The sequence below is a fragment of the Limulus polyphemus genome, unplaced genomic scaffold, assembly GCF_000517525.1.
Source record: "Limulus polyphemus unplaced genomic scaffold, Limulus_polyphemus-2.1.2 Scaffold1069, whole genome shotgun sequence".
Taxonomy (NCBI): Eukaryota; Metazoa; Arthropoda; class Merostomata; order Xiphosura; family Limulidae; genus Limulus; species Limulus polyphemus.
In genome coordinates, this window is record NW_013666679.1 from 59657 (window position 1) to 81714 (window position 22058).

At 30.4% G+C, this 22058-nt stretch overlaps 2 protein-coding genes across 3 annotated transcripts in view; both read left to right on the forward strand.

Moving 5' to 3' along the window:
* Positions 1 to 3375, forward strand: part of LOC111086403 — a 33145-nt gene extending 29770 nt beyond the window's left edge. The window contains exons 6-8 of the mRNA XM_022389090.1: positions 108 to 148; positions 759 to 837; positions 3248 to 3375. Of these exons, the coding sequence (XP_022244798.1) occupies positions 108 to 148; positions 759 to 837; positions 3248 to 3375 (248 nt within the window). The remainder of the gene's footprint in view (positions 1 to 107; positions 149 to 758; positions 838 to 3247) is intronic.
* LOC106461972 (B-cell linker protein-like) overlaps positions 2902 to 22058 on the forward strand; it is a 24787-nt gene continuing 5630 nt past the window's right edge. The window contains exons 1-9 of one of the 2 annotated variants that reach the window (XM_022389092.1): positions 2902 to 3371; positions 4003 to 4099; positions 5890 to 6118; positions 9078 to 9100; positions 10069 to 10099; positions 11919 to 12344; positions 13381 to 13497; positions 14237 to 14313; positions 21044 to 21274. In XM_022389092.1, coding sequence (XP_022244800.1) covers positions 4016 to 4099; positions 5890 to 6118; positions 9078 to 9100; positions 10069 to 10099; positions 11919 to 12344; positions 13381 to 13497; positions 14237 to 14313; positions 21044 to 21274 — 1218 coding nt within the window. In that variant the 5' untranslated portion in view covers positions 2902 to 3371; positions 4003 to 4015. Of the gene's footprint in view, positions 3372 to 4002; positions 4100 to 5889; positions 6119 to 9077; positions 9101 to 10068; positions 10100 to 11915; positions 12345 to 13380; positions 13498 to 14236; positions 14314 to 21043; positions 21275 to 22058 lie in introns of both variants that reach the window. The other variant, XM_022389091.1, reaches the window with a different exon arrangement.

Below are 22058 nucleotides of genomic sequence, written 5' to 3' on the forward strand. Positions count from 1 at the left end.
GTGCTATTTTGTGTGTATTTCAACATTTAAGAAATCAGTTTAATTCTTGTAAATTACTTATAAATCACTGTTTTCTGATATATTTCTTTTTTTTTATTTTTTTTAGTAACCTCAAAATCAAAACCTCACTGCAAACGAAAATTTACAGGTAATGCAATATTATTACTTTTCATAAGTGTATTTTGCTTATATTTAAGAATAGTAGGAATACTGCTTTTATGCATCTTTAGTGTTGACAAATTTCAAAATGAAGATTATTTCAACTGTAATCGAATTCTAAAAATGCTCATACACTGAAATACTTCATAAAAAAATGTTTAAATTCTCATTTTGTGGTGTGAAATTGTTCATTATTTACATAAATCAGATTTTTAGAATTTATGTTTTTGTTGATTTATGTTAGATGTTAAAAAGTCTTCCTTATTATCAATCACTGAATATTACACTGTATGCAAAAACTAAAATTTTGTTTTAATTATTGAGATAAATTGTAACAAATTATGGTCCAGTTCAAATGTTTTGTTAAAATTATGATTTATACAGAAAAATAAAGGTTGTTAACTTTTAAATGATCTTCCTTGGTGTAAAAACAAAATGTTATCAAGTGTTACTTATTAAGAAATAAGTTGGTTTTGAGAAACCTATTAGATAAGTGATTTTTGTAACAAGAATTTTTTTTTCTAAGTGTCAAGGAACGATATTGTTAAATATGTTTAGAAAATGCATGGCAATTAATTAATGTATCAATTTTTAAACAGATAAATGGAGACAAAACTGTTTGTAACATAGCAATCACCAATGCTGTTGAATTACATGGAGAAAACAGTTTGGAATCAGGTAATATATTTGTAATATGGGGGATTTCAGCTACATTTACAATAGAAAAGATATATATATATAAGATTATCATTGAAAGAAGATGAGAGGACAAATTATAATAGAAGTCTTCATTGTTTCTAGTTATTCAGCAACATGGAAAATAATTTGCATTTGAAGCGTAGAAGTGGTAGTTCCCCCAGCATACGAACTGAGGGTTTAACACTCCCTCATGATCCCGCAGGATTACACTACTCGTACTGAGAAAATGCAAGAAATAATAATGTAAAAAGCTAAAGTTATTTCATGCTTAAAAGAAGTGTAAGTAGTTTGGAAGTTCTGAAAAGATATATCTAAATCAAAACCAACAATCTTAACTTACTTGTGTGTCATTATTCCTCTAAACTGTTAACACCACAAAAACTCACCTGATTTATCATCAATTACGTTCATTGTTGTATTGGGAAAGGATTCGATTGTTTGCTCTGAAACATGGCTGGATGCTTCTGAATAACCAGAAGCATCATTGTCTAGACAAAAAAAAAAAAAAAGAAACACAAGTGATTTATAATTTTTCCAACCTTACTAGGAAAAATTGCCAAAAAATAACTGTATATCATTTAGACAACTTGCACTGTTTATAATGTAATCTACACAACAGAATTTACTAACTTAAGTTTAAAATGAAAATTTGTTGGCATGTTCAGTACCTGCACATCAAAATAATATCTAGTATGTACAAATTACAAAGCTTTAAAAAAGAAACTTCTATTACTGTCCTGAGCAGTAATGAAATATTTTAACCTATTTATAGGTTAGCTAGTAAAGCTAGACAAACTATAGTAGGTTTGTGACATTCTAGTGTCTGATATAGTTTGTGTTCTAAAATGCATATTTTAAAACTACATAAAAAGACTTTGTAAAATTATACAAGAAAACTTAAATGTGAAAGAACATTTACAGTATTCTTTCAACTTACAATTGTTAATATGTTCATAGCAATCATCTCCAATTATTCAAATTGTTGATGTTCTACATGCATTACATCTACTAACATCACCTTCCCTATCTGTGAAACATTGTGAATTTCAACATATGTGATCAATAAGTATACAAATATGTTGCAGAAATTTTGCATCTTTTCACTAGGTAGTTTGGAAGCTAGAGTTCACAACACTTATTCAGCCCTTGATTTATAGATCAAATGACTGTCCTAACTGTTAGCCCAGCCAGTTCCAGCCTGTTTCAAGTGGTATTTGAATCACTTGGTATAGCAGTCCAAAGCCTTATTTAGTACTCCAGCAGAAACTCCGTAACTACTTCCACCTTCTTTGAATCATGCCAAAATCATGGTAACAATAACAGAAGCTCTACAATTTCAAAAGGATTGCTAGTCAGTAGTACCAGCTTAATCACAGATGACTATTTTTCCAAACAGCTTGGTCTGTGTAACACATGCACAATACATTCCAATACATCTAGGATGTGTTGGCCATCTTTTGGTCATGCAGTGGCAAGGCTCTAGTACTGATTGCACTATCTTATTACTCATCTCTTTTTTTTTTCATCTCGACTGGTGGTGCCCTAAGTTCACCATTGGCACAAACAGTGTTGAGGATGACAACCTGTGCAACAGGCATTATTATTTGGATATTGGTAGGTAGCTAGATTTTAATTTTCTGCTGGTCCTGATGCAGGACTGGGAAACACTACATTCATTAGTATTTTTCTAAGCTCTATATGGCAAGTATAACTTAGGTTAAATTTCCTGGTTAAGAGAAATAAAGGCACACAGGTAATTACCCCACCACCACCACCACCACACATGAAGATAGGTTTGCCTGGAAGCAATATTAATGAGAGAACACGTGCAGAGGAGAAGAAAGAAACAAATTTGATGAACACAGCAAAGTACCAGTTTATTTAATGCTGTTATATTACCTTAAATACCTTTGTAATAAAAATATTAGTTAAGGTAAAGTAAATTAAAACATACTTGAAATTAAAGTTATATAATTATGGTAACATATGGTTGTCACACATAATAACTTATATGAAATTACAGCAATTAGCAGAGCTTGGCCAATCTCCCTGAAAGCACCCAAACTACTCCAACAATCTACATTCCATCTACAACTGACCAATCACAAATAAGATTGCAATAACCCAGAACTATCTGTATATTTACTTCATATGATAGTCATAAAGCAGTTCTATATACACAAGGTAAAGTAGGACACAATATACCTATCCCATGAACTTTTGAATAAGTTCCTTGACCAGAACAGCTATAGGATGTAAATCCTCAGGCTGAATTTAACACAACCTTAATCAGATTTAGCGTGTTCCAAATTAGATCTTTAGAAAAATTTAAAAGTAACTGAACTTTTGAATCATCTGGTAATTATCTGTACTACTTTCATCCTATTAGATTGTGCATCTTCATCATTTAGTGAAGATAATTCTCCAACTTTATCATCAATATCTTCAAGAAGGTTACCTAGACCACCAGAAAAATCAACTATTCCTAAACCTCCAAGCTTAAAGCCATCACTGTGAGTTTGTTTCTGCTACTGCAATTCATACAGTTCTTGTCTGCCTTTTCCTAGATGATAAAAACTTAAGGAAATGCAATAAATTTTATTGTACAAAATGGTATAGATTTTAAAATTGCCCAAACTGTTTCAAATGTTTGTCGTATAAAGGATGAAACTAGGCATGATAAAATTATTTTGCATGGAATATTTTTAATGTTGGCTTTAAAGTTATGTGTTCAGTAATAATAATTTTATTTGCTATCTAACAATTTTGCTGACTTCAGATGTTTAAACATAATGTTGGGAGTTGAATTGTCACAGAATAAGTGAACTTGCATGCTTGCCAGAGCTATAGTATGGGATGTATAAATTTAAAAATACTAATAAAAATTAATGAACTTTACAGTTTCAGATATTTTATTGATTCTGACTCTAAATGTTTTTAACTTAAAGCATAATTTGATGGAATTTTTAGAAAGAATGCCAGTGACTGAAGGCAAGTTATAAAACTCCACTCAAAAGCTTGAAAATTACCATGTTTGACTTTAAAAAAAGAGGAGAAAAAGGATTACTTAAAAACTTGTGAACAGTGATATACATAAACTACAAGGATAAAACATAGGTATGAATTGTTTTTGTTTCTGAACAGTACAAATACCACTATGAGGTCAGTACTGAACAGAGGACCTCCTCCATACAGAAGACCACCTAGTGAACCTCCCCCACCACCTCTACCCCTTTCCAAAGTAAGTGTTTCACTTAAGATATATACTCCTTAATAAAGGTTCAACTAAATCAATACAGTTGGGTTCTTTTGTGAAACAAAACCATCTGAAAAATCGGATTGAATGATTTTTAATCACTGGCATACATGGAAAAATTATAATGATCAGTTTTTGTTACAAATAAGAAAAATACTGTAGTATAGTAAACCTTCTACAAGTTGGTGACCATAAGTTCTAGTCGTATTTTGAGAATTAGTTTAAAAGTGCTTTCGATCACTTTTCCTTTTGTAACACTTAATCACCGAAGAAACACAACTTTTTTTTTTCCAAAGGAGTTGAATATCATAAGATCAGTTTGGAGTTTTGATTGGCTTAATATTGTCATATTGTACATTTATTATATGAGAGACTACTTATGCAAGTTAGATTTTGAATGAAGCTAAAACTGATACTGACTGGTCAAGCTGTGAACCTATTTTCTTAATGATTTAATGTATGAATTAATCAAGGTACAAAATGAATAAGTGGAAAACAAAAGACTAATAATTAAATTTGGGTGATTGTATAGATTTCTCTGATTTTATGTTAGAACTAAAATTGGAGTCATTCATACAAAAATTAGTGTCTTATTTGTGATCAGAATATCTGGCAAATGATAGAAAGTACTAAAATTGCTATTAGAGATATCAAATAATAGAATTTTTGTGCTCATCAGTTCACCTTAATTTGAAAATGAGTTCTTTCTCCCATTTGTGTTGAAAGTTTGATGAAAGTCAGTTGCCTTCCGCAAAGTAATTTACCTGTAGAAGACATATTTTTAGCACTAAACTAGACAATATAGATTGGGAAAATGTCTAAAATTCATGTTTTCTTGTGTTTTCATTGCATTATGGATACACTGACAGAGATTTTCCTGTTGAAGTTACAACAATCAGAAAGAGAAGGCATTTAAAAACTTTAGAATCCAATTAAAATAGGACAAAAAACTATAAAGCAGAAGGAATTATAAAAGTTATATGCTTTGTTCTTTTCACTGTAACTAGTTTGATTGTCTTAGCTCGTTCAGTGATTGACAGACTTGGATGTGATTGATCAGATCTCAGTCAACAAAAGTCATAAGAAATAATTTTAAAAACATTTATTGTTGTTTCTACCAAGTGCACAGTATCCAACTGTCATGAACATGTTAAAAGACATTCATACAATACAACTCTAGGTGAAAAGGGAATGGCCCTGAGCAAAACTTTTCATTAACACCAAAACAACTTTTTTTTAAGTTTCATTATATTATTTGAAATACGAACTTTAACCACAAACTTTTTAGGGATAAATATTTTAAATTATGTATTATATTTCAATAAAACTAAAACGTAAATGATTTAAAGAAGAAAAGTTAATTTTCTTCATATCGGAAAGTTTAAATATTTTTAAGAAAATTTTCAAAATTACTGCTAGACATAGAAGATCCCTAAAATTTTAAGTCTGTATTTTTTCAGCTAAACAAAATTTATATATATATATATAAACTACTGGTATTTAACCTTCAATTTTTTTCTGGTTCTAATAATCAAGTAAAGGTACTTGTTGAGTAAGGTAGTGTCTATAACAAGGGAATAGCCTATTAAGAAACAATAATGAACTAAGATTCATATATATGTACAATAGTTCATACCATTCAGAACCATGTATTTGTTCTCGGTTATTTTGATATTTAGTTGAAAAAACAAAGAATATAACTATGTACTGAAAACATAACTTGCTTCATAACTTAGTAAAGCAGGTTACTTTTGTAATCTGTTTGCTTTCCACAGCCTCCTCTGTTGTCTACCTGTACATCCAGTCCTCCTGATATTGTTGATGTTGAAGCACAGGAAGATTACGAAATTCCAATATGTGGGAATGCTCCTCCAACTTTCTTTCAGAAATCACCAACTCTTCATGACCAAATCAAAACAACAGTAGGAAATTATGTGCCTCAGCCCACAGCCATTCGTCTTTCTCCTGATACCAGGGCAATACAAGATATCGAAAATAGAGAAGGTAAATCATTTGATCTTACATGCTAATTGTCAAATGTTCTGAATATTACAGTAAATTAAGTACTACAACATTGCATATTGCAACTGTGCATATGTATGTATCCATGTATGTCTGTCTCTCACTCTATAGATATACATACATATATACACACACACACACACACACACACACATATATGTATGTGTGTACATATAGGTAGATAGATAAATAAATAATGTAAAATATTAAAATCCACACACAAACAACATTTTATAACACACAATTAAAATTTTATTTAAACCGATTTTATTTATGTATTATAAAACGTTGTTCCTTTATGAATATTAATATTTTAAATATATACACAAGTTCCTTGAATCTTAACCTTTTAATATTAGAGATATGTATTTGGTATCAAATGTAAATGAAAAGTAAATGTTATCATGGTATAATACAAAACTCAATAACTTTTATAGAATTTTTTTAACTTATAGGCCGATGTTTGTATTTTTTAACTTTAGTTTGTTTTATCTGGAATAAAATAGGCTCTTTAGCTTTTACGGTCTAAAAAACTGTGACCATTTGCTAAAACGTTTGTTTGATAATAAATTTTCTGTTCTTAGTAGGTCATGTTTTATAGCACTATGCTTTGCAGCTGCTTTGGTTTTGTTAAAGTTTTGTATATCACTTATTTGTTCTGGTACATGGTCATATAGTCGCTGACTTGTCTATCCTGTACATGTATCTGAACATAACTTACAAGTATCTTCATATATAATGTTCTTTATCTTGCAACTGCTTTCAAGGCTGTAATCTACGACTTTATTTTTTAGGGCATTTTGTTTTTATAAGCAAACTTAACAATTATAGATTTAAGTGCTACTCCCAGTTTTTGAACTAGTTTGACAAGTATGCCAGAATGTCCTTTCAGTATTGTGGTGGTTCTGTTGCTTACTTACTGTACTACTTCCAAAACTTGATTAAATATGTGATTAATGTTTTTAAATGTCTTGGAGTTACTCACAATTTCTTTGTTCACATCAACTTATATAATTCTATTTCGATGCATATCTTTTTGATTCAATAGAGATATCCAAGTATTATATCTTTCATTACAGTAGAAAGAGGATGTTGAATATAACATAAGCAACAAGCTGTAGTTAAAGGTTTAATGAACATGAATTTTGTAATTCCATCATTGTCAACATGAATGGTAATATCTCAGAATGGCAGAGGTGTGCTAGGTGTTGGCCTTTGTGAACAAACTTGTACTATACTTGTTTCATATTATATATGACCTTAGTAAATGCAACTTTTATTTACATTTGATACACTATACAAATATGTATTTATGCATACAGACAGACATGCATGCACGCACGCACACACACAACTTCCATTCATTATTGATCATGAATATTTGTAGAATAATGTAATTTTAAATTATGGAAAGTGTTTGACATTGGCTTAGAAATCAATGTTATTTGCACTTAAAACTATTCTCATAACTACATTTGAATTTATTTGCATAATTGTCATGTATTCTATTATAATATTTGTGGGATAAAATTCTTGTAGAAACTATAAGACAAAGTATTGAGTTATAATCAATAAGAACCAGTTGCTGACTCTACTGATAAATTAAAATGCAATATTGATTGGTTGTTTTTCATAAAAAGTCACCATTGGATAAATTGATTGGCAATAGGACAACTACATCAGTGTTGCTATAATAATGTTATCAGTTTATATCTGTGTTTCATTGGCTTATGGTCTAGTCACAACCAATCTGCATGCATACTGGTTTGACAATTATCTGGGTGAGAAAAGGACAGTTGAATTAAAGTGTGATTTATTTAGATATGGATTCATGATACAGACCAGAGAATCTGGTTTTTACAAACTACTATTCCTTGTGCAAATAGATATTTTTAAGAAGGATTTCCTGGTATATCTTTTGATGAGCAATGTTTAATATGGCATGCATTCTGAGTCTACACTGCCTAAACATGTTTTGATTATTTGTTGAGACTTGTGACAAACAGTTTAAACCCTGACCAGACTGAACATGTGTGTTTGGATCTACAATAGTTGCAGTTTTGATATTATGTCTTAATATGGCTCCAATATCAAGTTTTTTCTATGAAGCTAATAATTATAATATAATGTTAGCTAGATCTAAAATTGGGAGTCAGTCATACAGAAATTAGTGGCTGTTTTGTCATCACAATATCTGGCAAATAATACAAAGTATAAAATTGCCCCTGATGATTTAGTCTTAAAGATTTTGTGCTCATTAATTTATCTCCTTCAGAGAAATCTTAATCTGAAAATAAATCCCCTCCCCCTCATTTTATGTCGCAATTTTGATAAAAGTCCATTGCCTTTTGTAAGGTAACTTATAAACAGAAGACCTGTTTTCAGCACTTTGGCCTTGCCTGAACATATGAAGTTACTTAAACAGGTGATATTATTAAAAACAAAATGATAAGTTTGAATAACGATTTAGGTCCAGGTGCCATGGAAGTGAATTTCTGTAATTCTATTTCTTAAGTGGTGTCACTGTACAATATGCTAATTGTACATGCATGTTTATCTAGTACATGAAGAACCTTGTGTATCATTCTTGGTCTCTTGAAGATGGTGGATCATGTTGTCCACTGAAACATGTAGAGCATGTGTTTTTTTTTTCTTTTAACCATATACAAATAAACTTATTGTGCACTTGAAACATTGGTGTTGTGATTTTTATTTATTAGGAATGATTGGTCACTGAAAGAACTGCAATCAAAGTAAAGATGACTTTTGTATTAAATGTAAATAATAGTATAAATTGACAGGACTAAAGCAAATTCTGGTTTCTGTCTGTAATAATTAAGTGAAATTGATGCAGATGGTAGATTTATAAACTATATGCAATACTGGATGTGTAATTTCTTGAAAAGAAAAATCTCAGTATACTGTTTTTTTTTTGTTACAGATACTTATGAAGCAATTGAAAAAGTAAGTACTTGTAATAATATTTTTAATTGTTCTGGGACAGTATCCAAGTGCTAGAATGCATTATCTAAAATAAATTACAAAAATAGTTTTTGGAAAAGTTCAGATTGTTTGACATTCTGTTTTGTAAAGAAAAAGATTAGTTGTGGAATCTAACAGATCTTAATTTTCTAAATAAAGTTCCAAATTGTAAATCTCTGTGCAAAAGATATGGTCACCTCTAACACATTACTTGCACCCATTGCTATATGGCAACCACATAATGCATTTGCATTTCCCACTAGTATTGCAAAATGCATTTGAAAGTTTTTAAATTTTTATTAGAAAACACACCTAAAATAGTATCAAATCACTGCAGTGTTTTCACACTTGAATAGAGAATTGAACTTGTGCAAGTTAATGATGATTTTGAATATGATATGACTGAAAACATTACATGACTAAATGATTAAACATTAATGTTTGGTTGAGGCATTCTGCTATGGTTTATATGGCTGTGTTTCAAAATATGCAAATAGATCAAGAAAGTGGTAGTAGTAACCATAGTTAGGAACAATAAAGCTTTATAGTGATAATTCAGACTGCTTTTTGATTTCTTTTTAAAATTCTGAAAAGTATATATTTTCAAGTTGTGAGTGTCTTTCATGTATTGAAGATAAACATAGATGCTAAATATATTGTTTCTTGCCCCCCACACAGTTGTGCGTTAAATTAAGTATATTAGTGTCACACAAGATTTTTACATTTTCTTGTGGTTGTGTATGAAACACAATAAATGTTGTATTGCTCTTGTAATGCTTCATAATACAATGATAATATTAACAGGCACATATTTTAACCAAAAGATTGGTTTGCATGAATGGTTATTTTAATTAATTTAGGAAAATGGGAGAAATTTAAATTGCGTTGTGCTTTATTTGTCACTTTAGTTATGATTCTTTTCTTCCATTTTTTTTTTTTTTTTCTGTCAGGCTGAGGAAGAAAATTATGAAGTAGTAGCAGGTATGTAATAGTTTTAAGATTAAGAAGATTATAAACATATATATATGTATGTAGATAAGGTCGGGTTTTTTGAACATGATGAAAATATTATAGACTTGAAAAAATTTACTAATGTCACAAAGTTTAGTGTAAGCCAATTCTTAGTGTTTGAAAAGACCTAAACTAGAACTATTTGAGAAATTTATCTTGATTATCTCTTTTAGGTCCATTTAATATAATAATGTCCAGAACTCTATGACATTGGTCAGGTTGAAAATGCTGTTTATAATTTTTTTGTTATAGTTGTTAGAATAAGAAGATTGTTATAATTATGTATGAGTACTCAGCTGTGATCTATCAAGATTATATTTCATTTATCAAATTGCCCTCATTTTTACTACATCCTAAAAAAAAAGAGATATGATTTAGGCTTTTGAAAAACCTGTTAGGATTTGGATTTGTTGGTTGGAATTCTTCGTTAGTTTTAGACTAATATGGTGGTAATGGGGATGTGAATGTTTTTGTATAAACCTTGTAAACTAAGACTCAGAATTGCTTTTAAAAATAATCATATTTTAATTTCCAACTTGTAGAATAAGATGCATGAAGATGTAGTGTATGCTGATATTTTGTTTTTCCTGAAAAGGTTTTTAAACAAGTAAAAGAATCTAGAAGCTTACACTGAACTTAGTTTGTGTTAATTTTTTGTTTTCTAAGGCTTAGGAGTAATATAGCTATCAATGATAGACCAGATGGCCTTTTTTCATCCCCCCATTCTTAATTTGTTATTGACTGGTATACATATTATGGATTTCTTGCTCACAATGTAAAAAATTCAAGTACATTTCAAAGTGATGGTATGTATGTATGTATGTATGTGTGTGTGTGTGTGTGTGTGTGTGTATTTTGCATTAACAACATTTATGGTTTAAACTCATGCTTTTACAAAATAAAGAACTGTTAAAAGGAATTTGCTAAAGTTTTAACTATGGTTGTCCAGGTTTTCATACTATGTTTAAGAACAAAATAATGGTGATTTGCAGTATCAGCAAGATTACGTCAACTGGAAAATTATGAATTTTGTTATATACAGCTTTATGAGATACATGGTTGAAGATTTTACTGATGGTTTATTATTATTATATTTTAGTAATTTAAATCAAAGTGTATATTCTATAAAGTGATTCATTACAGTAGTAGCTTAGACCTCTACTGAACAGACCCTGCACTTTCAACTGTGTATGTGTGTACATTGGAGGATCCACAATGAAAGTGATGAGGGTGACCAAACCGCATTGTTTTTATGTCAACTGTTTCTATCTAAAAATAGTTAGTTTGACAACATTCTTTATATGCAATCATTTTAACTCAACTTTATCAACACGTATTTTAAAGCATTATGGCTTTGTCATATCTGTTTAATGATATATCAGACCCCCCCCCCCCAAGTAAATATTGGATCTGCCCATGATGTGTGTGTGTTATAAAAGTGACAGTCAGTATTGCTGTTCTGTTCCTTTAGATTGACAAAGCCTTCACGGCAGCAGATGTTGCTGACTGACTGTCCCCTTGGGTCAGTAATTCAAAGTTAGGGATCGCTATACCTGAACCATAGGACGATTTCTAGATTACCCTATTTCTGTAAAAGTTTAATAGTTAAACAGATTTAACTGGTTTATCTAAGAACTGATAAAAAAAAAGAATCCTATTCTTGAACTATCCCACAAGGAGTTTGCAGCATCAAAAGCAGAATTGCATAATATAATGAATTAATGTAATAACTCACTTTACTGAGTTCTGTAAATACAGAAATAATTTCAAATTTTATTTTTTATAGCAGAAAATCAATGGTCAGGCTCTTCCTCATCACTCGCCTCATCTTCCTCAGATCGACCAGTTTTACCTCCTCGTTCTCAAGCATTATCTTATGGTCCTCCACCACCTCTACCAGAGAAACCTAGAAAATATCAAGATATACTAGTCCCACATGTTAATAGTAACCAAGATCCCTTAGCTGATGTTGAAAGGCCTAAACTACCCAGGAGTAAAGAAACCTTCAGTTCTAAAGCAAGTGAAGATCAGTCACAAGCTTCTTCATCTCAGAGTGTAACTGGAGCAATAACTGGTCTCTTGTCATCTGTTTTGAGCAGTCGTAGTATACGAGAAGGGAAAAAACCTGCACGAGATCAGTGTAACAGTAGTGGTGGAGATACAGCATCCACAACAGGCAGCCACTCATCTCGAGCGTCAACACCAGAAAAATCAGGTAAACAGATTTTACAGCCAGAAAAGCAAAAATTTTAAGGATAAATTTAGGAATGTTTCCAAAATCTTTGAGAGAAAACTAGAGTAAGCTTTCAGTTCAATATAGTGACAGAAAGTTCATATAATAGCAATAAAAATATTTTAGAAACATAGTACTTGTTAGTAATAAACAAGATTAATAAAAGATACTTGCTAAAAAGATAAGTTACCATCTGTCTGGAGATGTAGATGCTGATGATGATGTCCTGTCCTTTTTTTCTTGTAATAAACATAGAGATTGAGTAAGAAGAGAACCTACAAATTCTCTTTGATTACTTTATTAAGAAAGAACATTAAGGATGAATAATGTAAAGCTATCTTACCTAAGCTATTTACACCAGATCAAATTCAACATTAACATCAACTTGACATCCAAAAAAGACTAGAAACAAATTCAGTTTTTATTTTAAGAATTTTAGGATTGCTGGGTAAGAGATTGCTTCTAAAAGTCCATTTGCAAGATCCAATCTAAAATAATAATGTTATATTGGTTACATGAGTAAGAAATTGAAATAGGAACACAGAAATATTATACATTTTATTGATATTTTCTTTATAAGAGATCTTAAACAGGATTTTGAAAAAATTAACTAATGTAAAGCTTAGTCTTAATTGAAAAATTGGAAGTTGATCTTGTATGAATAAACTTGAAACTAGGAGCCATTAGGCTTCAAGCTAAATGAAAGATGTTACAATACATAGTTTTAACGTATTAACTGCTCTTTCTTTGAACACTTGTCAAAACATGTCAACAAGATTTATTTCAGAGAATTGTATTAATATTTTAGCTCTAGTTAGTGAAAATGTTTTATTTCCAAAAAAGTATTAAAATGAAAAACTGACAAATTATTAATGGTATTGCTATGTAACTAGTAAAGTTTTGTTTTTTAATGTTACAATAATACTAATACAAATGGGTTTGTCCAAGCTCAAAATTAAAAATGTATTGCAATTTTACAGGCGTTATTAGGTTAATGTTATGTGATTTCGTGTTTCAGATCCAATGTCAAGTCTTACAGGGCCAATAAACAATGCACCCCAATTGCCTGATAAAAAGATAACCCCTCCAATAAATTTTCCAAAATACAGTCCGCAAGTTTCTTTTGAAGACATTGGTATGGATTTTTATAGTTAATACTGAGACACATTCTGGATTCTTAAATTAACTTTGTTCACTTATGACAAGTTTTAAAATTAGATTTCAAAATGCTAGCTAACATTATAATCACTAACAGCTTAAAACTTGGTTTAACCAAGCATGGGTAAATGAAGCTCAGTATAAACTTCATGGTAAATCTACTTGCATGCATTAAACTTACTTATGCTTACTCATACATGCACCTATTCTCATTAATATCTGAATATCATTTAATACTATAGAAAAACATTCAAAGCAACCTCTCCAAATATTTTTTTTCACTACTCTGCATGCATTTTGCCAAATTTCATTAGATAGTTGTCACCATTTTTTTTAACTATACCAACCAGAAAAATGCTTTAAAGTAGTTTAACCTTCAGTTATGGCAAATAACATTTTAATTTCTAAAGCCAAAACTGACTTACTTATAAATGTATTTCCTGGTAGGATGATGAGTTGTTATTTTAGTCAAAAGATAATATTTTGTCTACAAAATATGAAAACTTTTCACAGTACTTCCTTGACATTCATGTAATGCTAATAACAATGACAGATAGTTCAATGGTTTTGAAAAATATGATTTTTGTAAAAATGTCTTATTCTAAATTTTTAAAAAAGCATTCATTTCTTCCAAGTTGATTGATTTAGATATACAAATTCAAATATGCAAAGTAAAATTTAAATAGAACTTGTCATTATTGTCTTTTATACTTCAGGAACAAATGTTGCTAATAGACCACTTCCTCCTGTTCCTGCAACATCAAAATTATACGAAGATCCGAAAAAGGAAAAGGTTTGTGATTTCTTTTACTTTCACTTGTACGTACTTAGTAGAAGTTAGACACATTTTAAAATTTTGTTTACTGTTTAAAAAAAAAACATGTCTGCTGGTATATATTGATATTCTTAATTATAAAAAATGGAAAAATTCTACATTATGCTAAGTTGCTCTGTATTGAGTTTTTGAATAAACCTCACTGTGATATTTTTTATTCAAGTACTCACTATAACTTTATGAGGATCAAGACATTCTCTACAATGTCAAGTACTAGTATCAATTTCAGTGTGAAAAAGTTTTATATAATAAACTGACAGTCTTGAGCATTACTACACTAAATTGTGCTAAATTTTAAATGTAAACCCACAAATTTCTTATCGCATTTGAAGCTAGATATACAACTGATTAAAAACATCTAATGATGCTAGAAATAATTTGCAAATGACTTAAGAGTATTTACAATTGCCAGCAAGGAAGATAGATAGATAAAACTGTTCATTTTCGGGAGAATCACAGTTAAGGAAAAACTTGAGCCCTTTTGTAATATAGACCTTCCTTCATACTGAGTAAAATAGGAATGAAAAGAAAAATTGTCATGAAAATTTTTATGAAACCATGAGTTGTTATAATATGTATTTTATCTTGACAATGATAAAAGGTAAAACTTATGGGAATACAAAGATAAGATAATTAAGAATGACACAATACTTAATAAATTTATCCTACATGGGAAAAATAAGAGGTAGAAATTTGTACAAAAAGATAAAACTGTTTCTTTCTGACAAAGAAAGGAAAAGGTTGAAAATTACTCATTCAAAAGCCAAATTGATTATCACAAAGGTTGACAGTATTTAAAATGTTTAGACTCCTTTTTCTTGGAAAAAAAAAGTGTAAAATCTAGATAGCACTAGTTGTCTGTTGCAGTATCAATTTCTATTATAGATTATGATGACACAAATCTCTTTGTTGTTTAACAAAGGTAATTAGTCAATCTTTTCCAAAAGCTAAGATTTTTTTTCTCATTTTTTAAAATTTGTTTTTATTTGGTTAGTGTTATTGATTTTAAATATTTGTTCTTGACAATCCAATAATCTGAATTTTAGATATAAACTGTTTCCAACTAAAAGTTTTAACTTTTTCATTGACATTGCTGTTTCTCTTTCAGGCATTACTCACCATATCGTATGTTGTTATAATTTTGAAATAGGAAAGAAATCCAAAACTTCACATATTAAAAAAAAGGGAGAGAATGCTGTTTGTTTCCAAACATTGTTAAAAAATAGAGGCATATCCTTTTCTCTCAGATTAAAGAAATAAACAAATCGTGATAAAAGCAGATGACAGTGATATCAAATATTAAAAAAGTTTCTTTAGTAATGTCAGTTACTGAAAACATCAATAATGTAAAATAGGATATTCCCAAAATTAATTTTTCTACAATCTTTTTGTATAAACAGTAGATACTAATTGAATCACAGTAAAAGCTGAAAATGTCTTCCAAAAAATTATAAAGAAGAAAATTAACAAAAACCTTGCTACACATGCTTATTGATGGATAAAATAAGAAATTCATGCCAAGCTTAAAATTGGGGTTTACTGGAATATTGTTTTGATATTATCACCTATGAAATTTTTATTTTCACCAATTTCTGATTATATACCAACCCATCTAATAAAATTAATTGACTTTAAAATTTTTTATCACCATGTTATGGTTAGAATATTTTTTCTTGAAAGTTCATGTAATCTGCAACATTGTGGGAGAGCCTCACCTGATTACGAATTGACAGCTCAATGCTGATTGGCCAGTGCATTGAGGTTTGACAACATGGCTTATCTCATCCCTAGGAACTGTCACGCTAAACTATTAAATACACGACCTATCAGGGGAGAATTTACTATTGACAAGCATACATCAACAACATGGCAAACGGAATTCTGTTCATTATATCCATCTCTGCAAAATGTTTTTGTAGATTTAGGATCAGGACCAAAACAAATTAAATCCGATTGGGACCTTATTCACATGGAGGGAAGTGAAGTACTTGTAGATTTACTTGGTAAATGAGATGAAATGGGAAGAATAAACCGTAAAATTGTCTGCAACAGTCAATTCAATTTTGTCGATTGAGGGCCATATCAACCAGCAAATGTGTGTTGTGAAAGAATTTGAAATTTCTGTAAATCTCTTCCTAGAATAGATGTTGATAGTAATGGAATCTTGTCTTAACACATTGTTTTAGATGATGATGAAACTAGTGGTATTTCCAAAATTTTATTTGCCAATCAAAAAAAATATATTTACCTTACTATCTACCTACCCATATTTTAAATCACTTTAGGGTTACAGCAAACAAAAATATTTAAGCCTGACTTCACAAAATAGTTTTAACAATGTTATTATAGTAGAGAAAAACTGGCACCATTTCCTCAAAGCTAATGAACTTCCTGGACAGCTTTAATAAATCTCCACTATTTAGATGCATGAACACCAAAACAAATCAGCTAATTTCGAAGTTATTAATATTACATAAACAGTACTTTTTGAGATAAAACTCAACCTTATTATTAAAGTTATTGATCATGACAAACACCAAAGATAAAAAAAACTTAAGGATGAAAGACAGTGTAGTAAAGATGTGTTTGATAATTTTGGGAGTTTATCAAATTTAGCTATTTATAACCTTCACAATTTCTCTTGGGAAATTCAAATTTAAAAATATTTGAACAGAAAATCTCACTATTCTGATCACCTACCTAGACACCTACAACAGAAAGAGGTCTGCAATCTAAACACACTGTCCATGTTATCATTCTGTAAGTATAATATAATTATATTGCTTACCACATAAAACATCTTCAGTGTGTGACATTGAAGAATATATTATAAAAAAATTATTGCATCCCAACAGCCTGGGGGCATGTCCATCTGGATGACATGGGGCAGACCCACATTGAAAAGCTCTCTGCCACTTATCCAAGATATCAAGATACAGTGTTTTAAGATTTTAAATTCTTCCTACATTGTGATTCCCACTGACATGAAAATGTTAATTTTTTTTTTATGGGCAGGGTACTCGTACTACATAACTTGAACCAAAAGGTATCTCCAATCAGGTGAGACCTAAGGGTATAGGTTTTGCTGGTAGTTTGAAACAGAATCAGATTGCCATGAAGCTGTGTAAAAAGATAGTGAAGATAATTTTAGCCTTTTATGATAACTAAAAAGAATAAACAAACACTTCTTAAAGGCAAAAAAGCCTATTTATTTTGTATTTCATAATGCTTGACCCACTTTCTGTCCCCAAAATTCAAAAATCCTAGAAAGGCCACTGCAACAGCCTTCTTTGCATTTTGGATGCCGTGTCAATATACACTAGAATTCCATAGAAAGAAGGTTACAAGATTTAGAAACTGCTTTAAATTTATACAAGTTCTTGACCTGCCTCAGAAAGTTATATTCTAAACTAATATGAAATCAATAACAAACATTATAACCACACTAATGACTCAGCTAATATTTCTAGATAAAAATTAAAAGAATGAAAAGTTATAAAAAAATTGTACTGATCACAAGTTAACATAACATAACATCTTGGGACAACATGAGACCTATTGGTCCATCTTTGCTGTTCCATTCTCTAAACTAAACAAAAATATTATTAAATAAATTGACAAAAAATCTTAAAGCCAGTCCTTATCATTCATTTACTTATCAAGCTTTCTCTTATATTTACTGCCTCCATAACATCAGAAGGCAACCCATTCCAAAGGCCAACCACACTGTTAGAAAAATAAAATTGTCTCGGCTGAAGATGACTCTTACCCTGCCAAAATGTGTACTTGTATCCCCTAGTCCTATTATTTTCAATGTTAAGTATGAAAAATGATATGTCAACACTATTAATTCTCTACAATCTTGAACACCTCAATCAGACCCCCCCCCCAAACTCTTCTTTCTTCAAGTGAAAACAATTTTAGAGATTTCAACCCCTCATATGACAACCCCTCTATCCAAGGCACCATTCTAGTAATCCTACTCTGAATTGCAACAATTCAATGTCTTTCCTAAGGAGCCCAAGACTGAACACAATATTGCAAATGTGGACTAACCAGTGACCTATCCAATGAAATTATAACTTACTTAGACTTGTATTCAATATTTCTGTAGAACAACATAAAATCCTATTTGCTCTACCACTAACACTGCTTGAATGGCTTTAGAGACTAATCAACTTATCACCAAGATCCCTTTCTTTCTAACACTGTTAAGGTTATTCCAATCAAAATTATACTTATAATTCAAATTATGATAACCCACATATATTATCTTGCATTTATTATAATTAAAACCCAACTCACTAAATGATCTAAATCCTTTTGTAAATCAGCAGTATCCTCTTCACAGCTAGCAACAGCCAAGACATTAATATCATCTGCAAATTTAAGTAATTTATTGACCATTCTTCCATTTTTGTCATTGATGTAAATCAAAAAGAGCAAAGGTCCTAAGACTGAGCTTTGTGGTATCCCACTTGTGACATTAATCCTGTTTGACTGAACTCCATTTGTAACAACCCTTTGCTTTCTTCCATCCAGCCACTTTTCTATCTAATTTGCTAACTTATCCCCCACACCTATAGAGATAATTTTCTTTACAAGCCTTTTATGTGGCACCTTGTCAAATGCTTTATGAAAATCCAGATACAACAAATCCACTCTTACCCTCATCTACACGACCATTGACCTTTTCAAAGAATGTCAAAAGATTTGTGAGGCAAAATTTTTCGTTTGTGAAACCATTTTGACTATCCAATAAAATTCTAAACTTTGTTAAATGACTTTGCAAAGCATCTTTTATCAGGCTTTCCAAAACGTTTCTCACAACTGTTGTAAGACTAATGGGTCTATAATTACTGGGAGAATGTTTATCACCTCCCTAGAAAAGAGAAATTACATTAGCTAACTTCCAATCCTCTGGTATCTGCTCACCATTCAAGGACTGACAAAAATTGAAGCAAGTGGCTGATATATTCAATCTTTAACCTCCTTCAAAACCCTTGGGGAAATATAACCTGGCCCAGAAGCCATATCATTTTTTACACTTCCCAATTTTTTCTTAACCAACTCAGAATTAATGCAGTCATCTAGTTCAGTTTTGTTTCCATCTATCAACTGTTCAAGATGAGGAATACTGCTTAAATCTTCGTTAGTAAAAAATGAAGAAAATACAAAATTTAATAACCCAGCCATCTCATGATCAACAGATACAAGCCTTCCTTTATTAACACTTGGGGTCCTACCCCCATCCTAACATTTTGTTTACTTTTAATGTATTTAATGAAATCCTTACTGTTAATTTTTACATTTTCAGCCAACTTTTTTCATACATATTTTTTGATATCCTAATTAAGGTTCTTTATTTAAAAACTCAATGCTGAATAAATTATTCCAATGTGCTAAATCCTTCTCTAAAGCAATTTGTTTTTTGGTTACAGAATTGAGAAAAACAAAGACAGTTGCACATTTCACAAATATTTCATTTAATACTACTATGGTTTTGCCAGTTTCTTTTACTGATAACCATGAAACATTCATGAATTCTTGGGTATGCTCAAGTGCCATTCTAAAATGCTTTATCAGTTTCTTCAGTTTTTATTAATCTGACAGCCACTTTGAATCTCCCCACTTTCTGCTGCCAACTAATGCTCACTTCCTGAACTTTGATTGCCATGAAATATTCAGGGTTTTTTGGATATGAAAATATTTGTAGCAGTATTTGGTAATTCTACATGGAAAATGATGTGCAGGCATGACATCCCACCTTCTCCATAAATCCAATAAATAAAATTCTACATGGGGATCTTTGCAAGCATAAGTTTAATTATGTAAAAAGAAGTTGACACATAAATAATATTTTGTACTTGTATTCTAAAGTTGAAAATATACAGCATGTTCAAAAATATTTCCTTAATTTGAAACAAGTTATATTTCTAACCTATATCTGTTAACAATTTTAAGCTAACATGTATCTATATTTTGCCAAACAGTTAATCACAGCAAGTTTGAGATAAATAAGTATGTTCACTATTATGTGACATAATGTATTTACTGGTGGTCTGAGATATTGATACTTTTGATACTTAATGCACATGTGCAACATATACTAACTGGGGACTATTGAAAGTTGTTCAGAAATTACATCTGCTAATGTCTATACCAGTTATCCAATGACTGAGTACTTAAATCAAACAAAGTTTGGCCACAACCTCATAATAATTATGTACATTGTTATCAGTATCCTCTATATATCCACACAAACATCTGTAGCACTATATATTTAAGGTGAAGTTGGAACGATATCTAATAGCTTTGTATTAGTTAGTCATTGTGGTTTAATTAAATAATAGTTGAAACTAAATGTTTAATTGGGATAATTGGAATGATTGTTTTGTAAATAGCTCTGTGTTATCCTTGTGTCTCTAAATCAAAGTGATTAAAATCACTGGGTTCAAGTTTTATAAAATATTTTGTATATATGAAACATAACAGTGATGCATTTATTATATTCTTCATATTCTAAACAAACTTTTTTTTTACTAACCATATTAATTTCCAGCTGAAGATAAGTTTACAAACAGAAACATTACACAGTAAAACCCATCTAAACATAAAAATCTGAGTGATAATATTATTGGAAAGCAAAATTTTAAATATTTCCTGTTTATCTTTGTTGCTACTACAGGACCTGATACACCAATATTCATGGTTCCATGATGTAGAGAGAGACACAGCTGAGCAGTTACTCCAACAACAGGATGGTGATGGAGTTTATCTAGTAAGACAGAGTCGTCGGGCTGGCCATGCAAACCCTTATACCTTAACCATACTTTTCAGTAACCGTATATTCCACCTCAATCTTAGACAGCGTCCAGATGGCTTATTTGCACTGGGAAGAGAAAAACCCAGGGAAAAGGTATTTGTGGTTTTTGTGTCACAGCTATTGTCTTATCATTCTAATAGTTTCTGTTGTTGGGCAGCTTTGTTTTTTATTATTAGGTAAAAAAAGAAGAAGAATACAAAGTACAATTCATGTAATGATAAAGAAGGCATCTTATTTATTATTTGGTGACAGAGCTAATTTCAAGTAGACACTAATACAATAATTCTACTTTCTAGCTAACTTATTTTATATGTTTAGTACTTTCTCATATCTATTTCTTCTTTAAAACACAAACCCAATATTAAAAAAAACTGAATTAACTGACTAAGTGGTTAGTGGTAATAGACAAACTTGCTAACTAAATAACCAATTACCCATTGTAACAGACGCACAAGTCAATAATAATCTACTCTATTTAACATGCTTTTTATATGGTTCATATAATTTCCTAACCTTTTAAGAAGGTTATAGTCATTAATCCACACCAATTACATGATGTCAAAACTCCTTTTGACTAAAAAATAATACAAATGTATAAACTATAAGGACATAGCTTATAAAAAAATATATTATTGTAATGTTTAACTTTTAGATTATTTAAAAATGAATAATGGTACAAGGATTATAACAAAAATACTGAAAAAATTATACACATATCAATCATTAATAAACCCTTTCTGAAGTTGATTACACATTGTAATTCAACTTCAGGCTAGGAGAGATTTATTCATAATTCATAAAAAGTTTAAAGGAAAAAAGGAGTTTATTAGCCCATCAAGGATGTCCCTTCCAGCTCCCAACTGCAACCATTCCTTAT